The 13,039-nt window shown below is 45.5% G+C and overlaps 1 protein-coding gene across 1 annotated transcript in view; it reads left to right on the top strand.

The window, feature by feature from the left end:
- LOC126109795 (probable cytochrome P450 304a1) overlaps positions 1-13,039 on the top strand; it is a 60,832-nt gene that overhangs the window by 28,956 nt on the left and 18,837 nt on the right. Inside the window, exons 5-6 of the mRNA XM_049914852.1 lie at positions 1,139-1,256; positions 7,739-7,919. Of these exons, the coding sequence (XP_049770809.1) occupies positions 1,139-1,256; positions 7,739-7,919 (299 nt within the window). The remainder of the gene's footprint in view (positions 1-1,138; positions 1,257-7,738; positions 7,920-13,039) is intronic.

Here is a 13,039-nt window from a genome sequence, read left to right as displayed (position 1 = left end):
TAGAAGATCAAAATTCTTAAGAAAATGTTTCGTTGTATTACAAAAATTAAAATCTAAATCTACGAATATTGGTATTTAATTTCTCGGTTCAATATAAAGAAATATGTATTAGGGGATTAAAGCTTCTGCAGAAATATCGCCACAAGAAACCAAACGGCATGTGTAACAAAAACCTTGGACTCCAGCTACCAGGATCGCTTTTCGGTCGAAAGTACATTCGGGAAAGATCATGTTTCTATGGCCTTCATTAGCGTGAAAAGTATATACGCTGTTGCAATTTGTAAACAACATAAAGATTCGATTAAAGAAAAACAAAAAAACAAAAAATCTCTGCAGACCATACAGTCTATGTGAGTGAAACAGTGGGTGCCAAACTAGTTTACACTGTTTACAACAAACAATACAAACAATACATGCATCAATACATCAAACTAACCTAGTTTCTCTTACGAACGTTCAGCATGTGCACCCACCGTTATAGGTGGCACACATCCAGTGTAAAGTCTAATTCATCCCACACTTTGGTTAATATGTCCAGTGTAGTGAAGCAATAGTGTGATGCAATTTAGATAATAAATAACAATTTTTTTTTGGAACAGCACAAACAAAATTTCGTAATTTACTTGACATTTAGTATGATGTGAACAAATTAAATGGTAGAAAGTTACAATGTTTTTCAAGAAAAATTTATCTTCAGAATTATGTTCCCAATCATATTTCTCTCTTTTGAAATGAAGCTAATAGCATGACAACCTCTGAAAACTAAAATTTACTTGCATCAGTTGTAATCATATACGAAAATATTGTCACAGGAGCTCAGTTTTATCGTATATTCCTTTAGAAATATGCATCAAGTGTTGTTAAAATAAAACAGTGTCAAATGCATTGAAAATAAAAGTGGTGTCGCAAAGTTCATGTAACAAATTTGTCTTATTTCTTGGTCTGTTTCACTCTCGCTAAGAGAATTACCGCCTAGTTTCTGAATAAGTGTTTACTTCCCCATCGATGGTCATTGTACTGTGACTGTCATAAAGTATCATTGATATTCGATGTCTGATAATTTTAAAAGTTATGCTTCAAACATTTTCCGTTTATCAGTTCGTGCTAGTCCAACTTATTGTTGGTTTACATTTTACAGAAAGTCATCCAAGAACACGAGAAGACATACTCTGACGACCACATGAGGGACTTCATCGACAGATACCTCAAGGAGATAAAGGAGAGGCAAAAGACTGGTGAACCCAGCACTTACTCCAGTAAGTAAACCCACACTGAGTGACACACTACTAAACTACAGCTAAGAAATGTATTTTATTTGTAGCCATTATGGTCAAAGGAACAGCAGCCTCAAACATCCTAAGGAACAAATGGCAAGTATACGTATGGTTTACTAATGTAATGTGGTGGCAAATTCGGTTATACAATATAGAAGTAAATTTTTACCAGTAGTTTTCGAAAAATCAGTCCATTTACGATTCTAGCGGGAGGAAAACGAAATAGTAGTTCTTGTTGAGACAATGCGTTTCGTAGTTTTGGAGCTGTCATCATTATCACAACTAAGAGAATCCTGCCAGCTACCCATCAAGCTGGAAATTGATTATCAGTATCCTTGAGGTGAACAAGACGGCTGAGATGAATAAGCTGAGTCATTCATTCATTGGCTCTGAAAGATGGTGTCCTATCTGGTGTGAATTTTTTTCATATTCTCACGTCATTGAGGAGCAGCAAGTAAATACTTTGGAAAGTTTCAATTCCAGCTGTTCATTATTCAAAACACATTCTGCGACAGGATTATGCTGAAATTCCTGCGAAAGTAGCTATTTATTTTCGCCTGAGTTGTTAACAACTTTTTGCTTTCAGAGAAGCGTCAGCAGTGACGAATTTTGAGTAACATTTTCATATCTTTCGCAGCCATTTTAAAATTACCTTCTTTTGCCAGAATACAGTGGAGTTCGCTCAATGTCATCTCACTAACATGTTAATTCAGCTGTAGTTGTGACAGAATCCTGATACAGCATCACATTACATAAGAAAGTTACCCATGTTAACGTTATGGAAGAATGCTCTCCTTCTTGCATGCAACAGTTGACTAAAAACTCGTTTCAAAATCTTAAACCATTTAGGAGATACAATGCATATCATTAATATTTTCGTTTTCACTGTATCGTTAGCGTCTGTGAGACTAGAAGCGACCCACAACATACAATGCTTTTTTCAAGAATGGAGGTTCATATAGATCTCCTCCTAAGTTCACAGAAAAATTCAGTATTTTAGCTACATGTGCAATGTGTGACCTAAGATGCACCAAATGTGTACTCATAGTTGTTGTGACTTGGCAAGGCAGCCAAGCCACTATGATTGGTAGCCGAAAGGCACGCGTTAAGCTCACGCAGGCTGGCGTGAGGTCTGGAACGGTTAAAGGGATTGAGACAGGCAAATAAAGTACGTAGCTGATGGAATACTTAACTTTAATCCATAATTGGTGAACATCGGTCCGACGGTACATGCATCACAAGATAAATAGCAAATGATAATGGCGCCTTGCTAGGTCGTAGCAAATGACGTAGCTGAAGGCTATGCTAACTATCGTCTCGGCAAATGAGAGCGTAATTTGTCAGTGAACCATCGCTAGCAAAGTCGGCTGTACAACTGGGGCGAGTGCTAGGAAGTCTCTCTCGACCTGCCGTGTGGCGGCGCTCGCTCTGCAATCACTGACAGTGGCGACACGCGGGTCCGTCGTATACTAGCGGACCGCGGCCGATCTAAAGGCTACCACCTAGCAAGTGTGGTGTCTGGCGGTGACACCACAATAGTGACTCCTGTTTTTTATTTCAATCTATTCTAATTTCACACAGTGTGATAATTTTAAAAGTTATGCTTCAAACATCTTCCGTAGCTACTATAACCATTAACGAAATGACACTACCTTCACCGTGAATCTGACGAATGAAGCTATAACATGCAACAGTCTCAATTTTTTGTACTGAATAGTTTCTTTAAAATCTTGTGAGAAAGCCTGCAAAGCAGTCATACTGTTTGCGGTGATCTGCTCATAATGGTACTGCTTCACCTCCAGTATTCTCCGTGTGCAGCCTTAGACACATACACTAAAGCGCCAAAGAAACTGGCATAGGTATGCGTATTCAGATACAGGGATATGTAAACAGGCAGAATAAGGCGTTGCGGTCGGCAACGCATATACACTCCTGGAAATTGAAATAAGAACACCGTGAATTCATTGTCCCAGGAAGGGGAAACTTTATTGACACATTCCTGGGGTCAGATACATCACATGATCACACTGACAGAACCACAGGCACATAGACACAGGCAACAGAGCATGCACAATGTCGGCACTAGTACAATGTATATCCACCTTTCGCAGCAATGCAGGCTGCTATTCTCCCATGGAGACGATCGTAGAGATGCTGGATGTAGTCCTGTGGAACGGCTTGCCATACCATTTCCACCTGGCGCCTCAGTTGGACCAGCGTTCGTGCTGGACGTGCAGACCGCGTGAGACGACGCTTCATCCAGTCCCAAACATGCTCAATGGGGGACTGATCCGCAGATCTTGCTGGCCAGGGTAGTTGACTTACACCTTCTAGAGCACGTTGGGTGGCACGGGATACATGCGGACGTGCATTGTCCTGTTGGAACAGCAAGTTCCCTTGCCGGTCTAGGAATGGTAGAACGATGGGTTCGATGACGGTTTGGATGTACCATGCACTATTCAGTGTCCCCTCGACGATCACCAGTGGTGTACGGCAAGTGTAGGAGATCGCTCCCCACACCATGATGCCGGGTGTTGGCCCTGTGTGCCTCGGTCGTATGCAGTCCTGATTGTGGCGCTCACCTGCACGGCGCCAAACACGCATACGACCATCATTGGCACCAAGGCAGAAGCGACTCTCATCGCTGAAGACGACACGTCTCCATTCGTCCCTCCATTCACGCCTGTCGCGACACCACTGGAGGCGGGCAGCACGATGTTGGGGCGTGAGCGGAAGACGGCCTAACGGTGTGCGGGACCGTAGCCCAGCTTCATGGAGACGGTTGCGAATGGTCCTCGCCGATACCCCAGGAGCAACAGTGTCCCTAATTTGCTGGGAAGTGGCGGTGCGGTCCCCTACGGCACTGCGTAGGATCCTACGGTCTTGGCGTGCATCCGTGCGTCGCTGCGGTCCGGTCCCAGGTCGACGGGCACGTGCACCTTCCGCCGACAACTGGCGACAACATCGATGTACTGTGGAGACCTCACGCCCCACGTGTTGAGCAATTCGGCGGTACGTCCACCCGGCCTCCCGCATGCCCACTATACGCCCTCGCTCAAAGTCCGTCAACTGCACATACGGTTCACGTCCACGCTGTCGCGGCATGCTACCAGTGTTAAAGACTGCGATGGAGCTCCGTATGCCACGGCAAACTGGCTGACACTGACGGCGGCGGTGCACGAATGCTGCGCAGCTAGCGCCATTCGACGGCCAACACCGCGGTTCCTGGTGTGTCCACTGTGCCGTGCGTGTGATCATTGCTTGTACAGCCCTCTCGCAGTGTCCGGAGCAAGTATGGTGGGTCTGACACACCGGTGTCAATGTGTTCTTTTTTCCATTTCCGGGAGTGTATAAGTCGACAAGTGTCTGGCGCCAATTTTTAGATCGATTAGTGCCGCTACAATGGAAGGTTATCAAGATTTGAGTGAGTTTGAACGTGGTGTTATAGTTGGTGCACGAGCGATGGGTCACAACATCTCCGAGGCAGCGATGAAGTGGGGATTTTCCAGTACGACCATTTCACGAGTGTACCGTGAATATCAGGAATCCGGTAAAACATCAAATCTCCGACATCTCAGCGGCCGGAAAAACATCCTGCAAGAACGGGACCAACGACGGCTGAAGAGAATCGTTCAACGTGACAAAAGTGCAGCCCGTCCGCAAATTGCTGCAGATTTCAGTGCTGGGCCATCAGGAAGTGTCAGCGTGCGGACCATTCAACGAAACGGCATCAGTATGGGCTTTCGGAGCCAAAGGCTCACTTGTGTACCCCTAATCACAGCACAACACAAACCTTTACGCCTTGTCTGGTGCCGTTACCACGTTGGACTGTTGACGACTGGGAACATGTTGCCTGGTCGGACGAGTCTCGTTTCAGATTGTATCGAGCGGATGGACGTGTACTGGTGTGGAGGCAGCCTCCTGAGTCCATAGACCGTGCAGCTGGGGACTGTTCAAGCTGGTGGAGTCTCTGTACTGGTTTGGAGCGTGTGCAGTGATATAGGCCGCTGATACGTCTAGATACGACGTGAAGCCACTTTATAAAAAGGAAGACATTGATAATGTTGACAATTTTAGACCTATTTCTATGCCATCGGCGTTTGCTAAAGTTATCGAGAAGGTTGTATATACAAGCTTACTGGAGCATTTAAATTCACGTAATTCGCTGTCAAATGTTCAGTTTGGTTTTAGAAATGGCTTAACAACTGAAAATGCTATATTCTCTTTTTCTCTGTGAGGTTTTGGACGGATTAAATAAAAGGTTGCGAACGCTAGGTGTTTTCTTCGATTTAACGAAGGCTTTTTACTGTGTTGACCACAAAATATTACTGCAGAAGTTGGACCATTATGGAGTAAGGGGAGTAGCTTACAATTGGTTCGCCTCTTACTTTAAGAACAGAAAGCAGAGGGTAATTCTCCCCAATATTGAGAGTGGTAGTGATGTTCAGTGCCAATGGGGCACTGTTAAGTGGGGCGTTCCCCAAGGATCGGTGCTGGGGCCACTGCTGTTTCTTATTTATATAAATGATATATCTTCTAGTATTACAGGCGATTCAAAAATATTTCTGTTTGCTGATGACACCAGCTTGATAGTGAAGGATCTTGTGTGTAATATTGAAACAGTAACAAATGGTGTAGTTCATGAAATAAGTTCGTGGCTTGTGGAAAATAATTTGATGCTAAATCACAGTGAGACTCAGTTTTTACAGTTTCTAACTCACAATTCAACAAGAACCGATATTTTGATCAGACAGAATAGGCATATTATAAGCGAGACGGAACAGTTCAAGTTCCTAGGCGTTCGGATAGATAGTAAGCTGTCGTGGAAAGCCCATGTCCAGGATCTTGTTCAGAAGCTAAATGCTGCTTTATTTACCATTAGAACAGTATCTGAAATAAGTGACACTTCAACAAGAAAAGTAGTCTACTTCGCATATTTTCATACGCTTATGTCGTATGGTATTATTTTTTGGGGTAATTCTTCTGATTCAAAAAGGGTATTTTTGGCTCAAAAACGGGCTGTTCGAGCTATATGTGGTGTAAGTTCGAGAACCTCTTGTCGACCCCTATTCAAAAATCTGGGAATTCTGACATTGCCCTCACAGTATATATTTTCTTTAATGTCGTTTGTTGTTAGCAATATTAGCCTATTCCCAAGAGTTAGCAGCTTTCACTTAGTTAATACTAGGCAGAAATCAAATCTGCATGTAGAATGCACTTCCTTGACTCTTGTGCAGAAAGGAGTGCAGTATTCTGCTGCATACATTTTCAATAAGCTACCACAAGAACTCAAAAATTTTAGCAGTAGCCCAAACTCTTTTAAGTCTAAACTGAAGAGTTTCCTCATGGCTCACTCCTTCTATTCTGTCGAGGAGCTCCTGGAAGAGCTAAAAAATTAAGCAAATTGCAGTGTTACATTGTTGATTTTCTACATTTAAACTTACGACTTGTCACCTGAATATGTTTTTTTTTTTATATTTCATTTTATCTGTTTCTAATATCGTGTTATAATTTCATGTATTGACACGTTCCATGACCATGGAGACTTCTCCTTAATTTGGTCCCACGGAACAATAAATAAATAAATTAAATAAATAAACGACTCTGACAACTGTCGGATCAGCTCCATTTTTCGTACCGATGGGTTTCGCCTTTTCCAGCAGGACAATGCGACACTCCACACGTCCAGAATTGCTACAGTGTGGCTCCAGGAACACTATTCTGAATTCGAACACTTCCGCCGGCCACCAAACTCGACAGAAGTGAACATTATTGAGCATATCTGAGATGCATTGCAATGTGCTATTCAGAAGAGCTCTCCACCCCATCGAATTCTTACGCGTTTATGGACAGCCCTGCAGGATTCACGGTGTCAGTTCCCTTCAGCACTACTTCAGACATTAGTCGAGCCCGTGCCATATCGTGTTGCGGCACTTCTGTGTGCTTGCCAGGGCCCTACACGATATTAGGCAGGTGTAACAGTTTCTTTGGCTCTTCAGTGTGTAACTGCACTAGACAGTGTCGTAACCTAGCACACAGGCTACCGCCTTTCTTTGTGTTAGTGACACTTAATAGTATCTATGATAGCTTGCAGGGTCCCACCGAGCGAGGTGGCGCAGTGGTTAGCACACTGGACTCGCATTCGGGAGGACGACGGTTCAATCCCGTCTCCAGCCATCCTGATTTAGGTTTTCCGTGATTTCCCTAAATCGTTTCAGGCAAATGCCGGGATGGTTCCTTTGAAAGGGCACGGCCGATATCCTTCCCAATCCTTCCCTAACCCGAGCTTGTGCTCCGTCTCTAATGACCTCGTTGTCGACGGGACGTTAAACACTAACCACCACCACCACTTGCAGGGTCCAGATCGACATCACCGTTTGGTGAGGACACAAAACTACTGGTAGTTACGAGTGTCGACCTGGTGGAGGTGTGTGGTTAACCAGCTGCCCGTGTCTTGCTTGCAGCCGACCAGCTGGGCGTCATGATGTTCGACACGTTCCTGCCGTCGTCCATGGTGCAGTCCACGGTGCTCACCTGGGCCCTCATGTACGTCGCCTTCTTCCCCGAGGTGCAGAAGCGGGTGCAGCAGGAGCTCGACTCCGTCGTCGGGCCTTCCAGGCTGCCCAACCTCAACGACCGCCCAAAGTGAGTTCTTCATTCAACTCTTCTCTGGACAGTCCTCTGATTATAGCTCAAAGTGGATCAAACCATTCCTGTTGTCCAAATTAGTGGAGTGTTCTTGTAACCAACTCACCTGATGATGCCTTAATGCCCATGTCATTCCAAGCATGTGTGTCAGTTCGTACCTCTCTGTCTACATTATTCCGTGATTTATTCAGTTTTCAAATTTATACTGACTTTTTGATCACCCGGTATATTGCTTGGAAGGAAACAGAGTCCCTTCACTTTATATATGAAGATGGTGTCTGTTCTCTCTGACATGTCTTCATATACAGGGCTATTACAAATGATTGAAGCGATTTCATAAATTGACTGTAGCTCCATTCATTGACATATGGTCACGACACACTACAGATACGTAGAAAAACTCATAAAGTTTTGTTCAGCTGAAGCCGCACTTCAGGTTTCTGCTGCCAGAGCGCTCGAGAGCGCAGTGAGACAAAATGGCAATAGGAGCCGAGAAAGCGTATGCCGTGCTTGAAATGCACTCACATCAGTCAGTCATAACAGTGCAACGACACTTCAGGACGAAGTTCTACAAAGATCCACCTACTGCTAACTCCGTTCGGCGATGGTATGCGGAGTTTAAAGCTTCTGGATACCTCTGTAAGGGGAAATCAACGGGTCGGCCTGCAGTGAGCGAAGAAACGGTTGAATGCGTGCGGGCAAGTTTCACGTGTAGCCCGCGGAAGTCGACGATGAAGCAAGCAGGGAGCTAAACGCACCACAGCCGACGGTTTGGAAAATCTTACGGAAAAGGTTAAAACAGAAGCCTTACCGTTTACAATTGCTACAAGCCCTGACACACGATGACAAAGTCAAACGCTTTGAATTTTCGGCGCGGTTGCAACAGCTCATGGAAGAGGATGCGTTCAGTGCGAAACTTGTTTTCAGTGATTTTTCTTAATGGTGAACAGACACAATGTGCGAATCTGGGCGGTAGAGAATCCTCACGCATTCGTGCAGCAAATTCGCAATTCACCAAAAGTTAACGTGTTTTCTGCAATCCCACGGTTTAAAGTTTACGGCCCCTTTTTCTTCTGCGAAAAAAACGTTACAGGACATGTGTATCTGGACATGCTGTAAAATTGGCTCATATCACAACTGGAGACCGACAGCGCCGACTTCATCTTTCAACAGGATGGTGCTCCACCGCACTTCCATCACGATGTTCGGCATTTCTTAAACAGGAGATTGGAAAACCGATGGATCAGTCGTGGTGGAGATCATGATCAGCAATTCATGTCATGGCCTCCACGCTCTCCCGACTTAACCCCATGCGATTTCTTTCTGTGGGGTTATGTGAAAGATTCAGTGTTTAAACCTCCTCTACCAAGAAACGTGCCAGAACTGCGAGCTCGCATCAACGGTGCTTTCGAACTCATTGATGGGGACATGCTGCGCCGAATGTGGGAGGAACTTGATTATCGGCTTGATGTCTGCCGAATCACTAAAGGGGCACATATCGAACATTTGTGAATGCCTAAAAAAACTTTTTGAGTTTTTGTATGTGTGTGCAAAGCATTGTGAAAATATATCAAATAATAAAGTTATTGTAGAGCTGTGAAATCGCTTCAATCATTTGTAATAACCCTGTATATAGTTATCTAGTTAAGACTCACCCGTCATTTGACCATCTTCTGAACAGATGCACACACATTGCCCGAACTGTTTGGGAATCGGTGAAGCCACCAGTAATGAGTGTAATGGGCAGGGGCACTACCAATATAGTGTGGGACAATAAGTTGGAAATGTGGGTCTCACGGGAGGCGAGCCAGAGATATGTCCCTGCAGCCGCACTGTCTTCTGTGTCCTCGGTGGCTCAGATGGATACTGTGTCTGCCATGTAAGCAGGAGGTTGTGGGTTCGAGTCCCAGCCGGGGCACACATTTACAATTGTCTCCGTTGACATATATCAACGCCTGGATGCAGCTAAGGGTACTTATTTCATTGTATTGATTTAATTGTAATCCATCCCCTTTGCCTACTTCGTGGTCCTCTAGTTTATCACTAATCTGATAGGGGTTCACCATTACCTTCGCTTTTATTCAATTTATTGTCACTCGATAATACACTTCTGGAAATTGAAATAAGAACACCGTGAATTCATTGTCCCAGGAAGGGGAAACTTTATTGACACATTCCTGGGGTCAGATACATCACATGATCACACTGACAGAACCACAGGCACATAGACACAGGCAACAGAGCATGCACAATGTCGGCACTAGTACAGTGTATATCCACCTTTCGCAGCAATGCAGGCTGCTATTCTCCCATGGAGACGATCGTAGAGATGCTGGATGTAGTCCTGTGGAACGGCTTGCCATGCCATTTCCACCTGGCGCCTCAGTTGGACCAGCGTTCGTGCTGGACGTGCAGACCGCGTGAGACGACGCTTCATCCAGTCCCAAACATGCTCAATGGGGGACAGATCCGGAGATCTTGCTGGCCAGGGTAGTTGACTTACACCTTCTAGAGCACGTTGGGTGGCACGGGATACATGCGGACGTGCATTGTCCTGTTGGAACAGCAAGTTCCCTTGCCGGTCTAGGAATGGTAGAACGATGGGTTCGATGACGGTTTGGATGTACCGTGCACTATTCAGTGTCCCCTCGACGATCACCAGTGGTGTACGGCCAGTGTAGGAGATCGCTCCCCACACCATGATGCCGGGTGTTGGCCCTGTGTGCCTCGGTCGTATGCAGTCCTGATTGTGGCGCTCACCTGCACGGCGCCAAACACGCATACGACCATCATTGGCACCAAGGCAGAAGCGACTCTCATCGCTGAAGACGACACGTCTCCATTCGTCCCTCCATTCACGCCTGTCGCGACACCACTGGAGGCGGGCTGCACGATGTTGGGGCGTGAGCGGAAGACGGCCTAACGGTGTGCGGGACCGTAGCCCAGCTTCATGGAGACGGTTGCGAATGGTCCTCGCCGATACCCCAGGAGCAACAGTGTCCCTAATTTGCTGGGAAGTGGCGGTGCGGTCCCCTACGGCACTGCGTAGGATCCTACGGTCTTGGCGTGCGTCCGTGCGTCGCTTCGGTCCGGTCCCAGGTCGACGGGCACGTGCACCTTCCGCCGACCACTGGCGACAACATCGATGTACTGTGGAGACCTCACGCCCCACGTGTTGAGCAATTCGGCGGTACGTCCACCCGGCCTCCCGCATGCCCACTATACGCCCTCGCTCAAAGTCCGTCAACTGCACATACGGTTCACGTCCACGCTGTCGCGGCATGCTACCAGTGTTAAAGACTGCGATGGAGCTCCGTATGCCACGGCAAACTGGCTGACACTGACGGCGGCGGTGCACAAATGCTGCGCAGCTAGCGCCATTCGACGGCCAACACCGCGGTTCCTGGTGTGTCCGCTGTGCCGTGCGTCTGATCATTGCTTGTACAGCCCTCTCTCAGTGTCCGGAGCAAGCATGGTGGGTCCGACACACCGGTGTCAATGTGTTCTTTTTTCCATTTCCAGGAGTGTACATTTTTCTGAGTTCAGACGTCTTGTGCCGTTTCACATTGTGGAATGGTTTTCTCTGCTTCGCCAGATCCCAGGAATGCGCATTTATTTTGTTTATTGTTGCTCCTATAAATACGTGCAATGTCTGATCTGCCTCTCTGGTGCTTTTATCCCCTGAAAGCCGAACTGTAGGCCATACATGTGTGTCATATCTGTATGAATTTACTGCAGGTATTACCAAGCAGGATTGCGCAGTGGTTAGCACACTGGACTCGCATTCGGGAGGACCACAGTTCATATCCGTGGTCCAGACATCACGGTTTAGATTTTCTGCGGTTTCCCTAAATCGCTTATGCAAATGCTGGGATGGTTCCTTTAAAAGAGCACGGCTGCCTTCCTCTCCCATCCTTCCCTAATCCGAGAGTGTGCTCCGTCTCTAATGACCTAGTTGTCGACAGGACGTTAATCACGAATCTCCTCCTCCCCCTCCACTGTAGGCATTCCAACGTTAAGTTTTCAGGCCAACACCTTCCCACTCTTAAAGCTCAGCTCCCCCCCCCCCCCTTTAACATTTTTTTTTAATGTTAAGAATAATAAGTTGCCGTCTCTTCATCTAAGAATAGGTGATGAATGCAGCTAGCCGCTAACTTTGTGTAATGTCTTGTCTGTATAGACGTGTATCTGTTGCCTTTAAGATCCCTTCACCTTCACACATAAATCTGTACAGTAAAGTAAGGGCCTCCCCTTTTTTCGGCTGATCCGTGATAAGACAGGCGAAAAGTTAGACTAATGGAGGATTATTAGTATTTTCTCTATTTTCATTCGCTCTCTCTCTCTCTCTCTCTCCTTTATCTATGTACAGTTTTTAATATAATATTTCATTACGTGAAATCAGCCAAATAGAATCTTTGGTGGAGTCCTTCGTCTTGGTAGTCAGCGGCTGGCTTGCTGTAAGAGATCTTTACGTTTATTATTACTGTTAAGCACTGCATTCAGTCGGGAGAATCAATCGTGTGGACAATTTGTTCCTTTTACGAAAGATTGCGAATTCCAGATGTGTACGAAGCCCTTTTGGACGATTTAACACAGACAGTGATTGCAGGCTCTCTTCGACACAGATGAAACTTCCCCACTAATTACAGGGCCAACGTGATCATCAAATGATTCAGAAAAAAACTCATTCGTTCATTCACTCCAGAACAAAAAAGTCACAAACCTTATTTATGAAGGAAATTGTGTATTCAATCCATCTCCATTACATGTCCAGATCTCCGGTGATTCCACGTCTTAATTATTTTCCGTTTGCAGTCTCTTTCTCTTCAAACAAACCTCTAGCGGCACAAATGTTAATGGCTCGCTTTAGCGAGAAGAAAAGCAAAATATGTATCTGTCAGAAACACGTCAATCCCTCAACAGATACTACAGAAGCTGTCCTAGTTACCACTCTAACAACCATAGAGAATACATATATGCATCTCTTATTTCAAAGAATAAACGCACTAGAAAATACTTTGGCGTCGTCGAGCTGTCGCCGAAAATGTTACGAGAAAATCAGATCAGATACTTTTCCAAAGTGAATGAATGTGGATGGTATGATTGGCAATGATTAA

Source organism: Schistocerca cancellata, chromosome 12, assembly GCF_023864275.1.
Source record: "Schistocerca cancellata isolate TAMUIC-IGC-003103 chromosome 12, iqSchCanc2.1, whole genome shotgun sequence".
Lineage (NCBI taxonomy): Eukaryota > Metazoa > Arthropoda > Insecta > Orthoptera > Acrididae > Schistocerca > Schistocerca cancellata.
The sequence above is the reverse complement of the archived record's forward strand: the minus strand, read 5'-3'. Positions and strand labels throughout refer to the sequence as shown.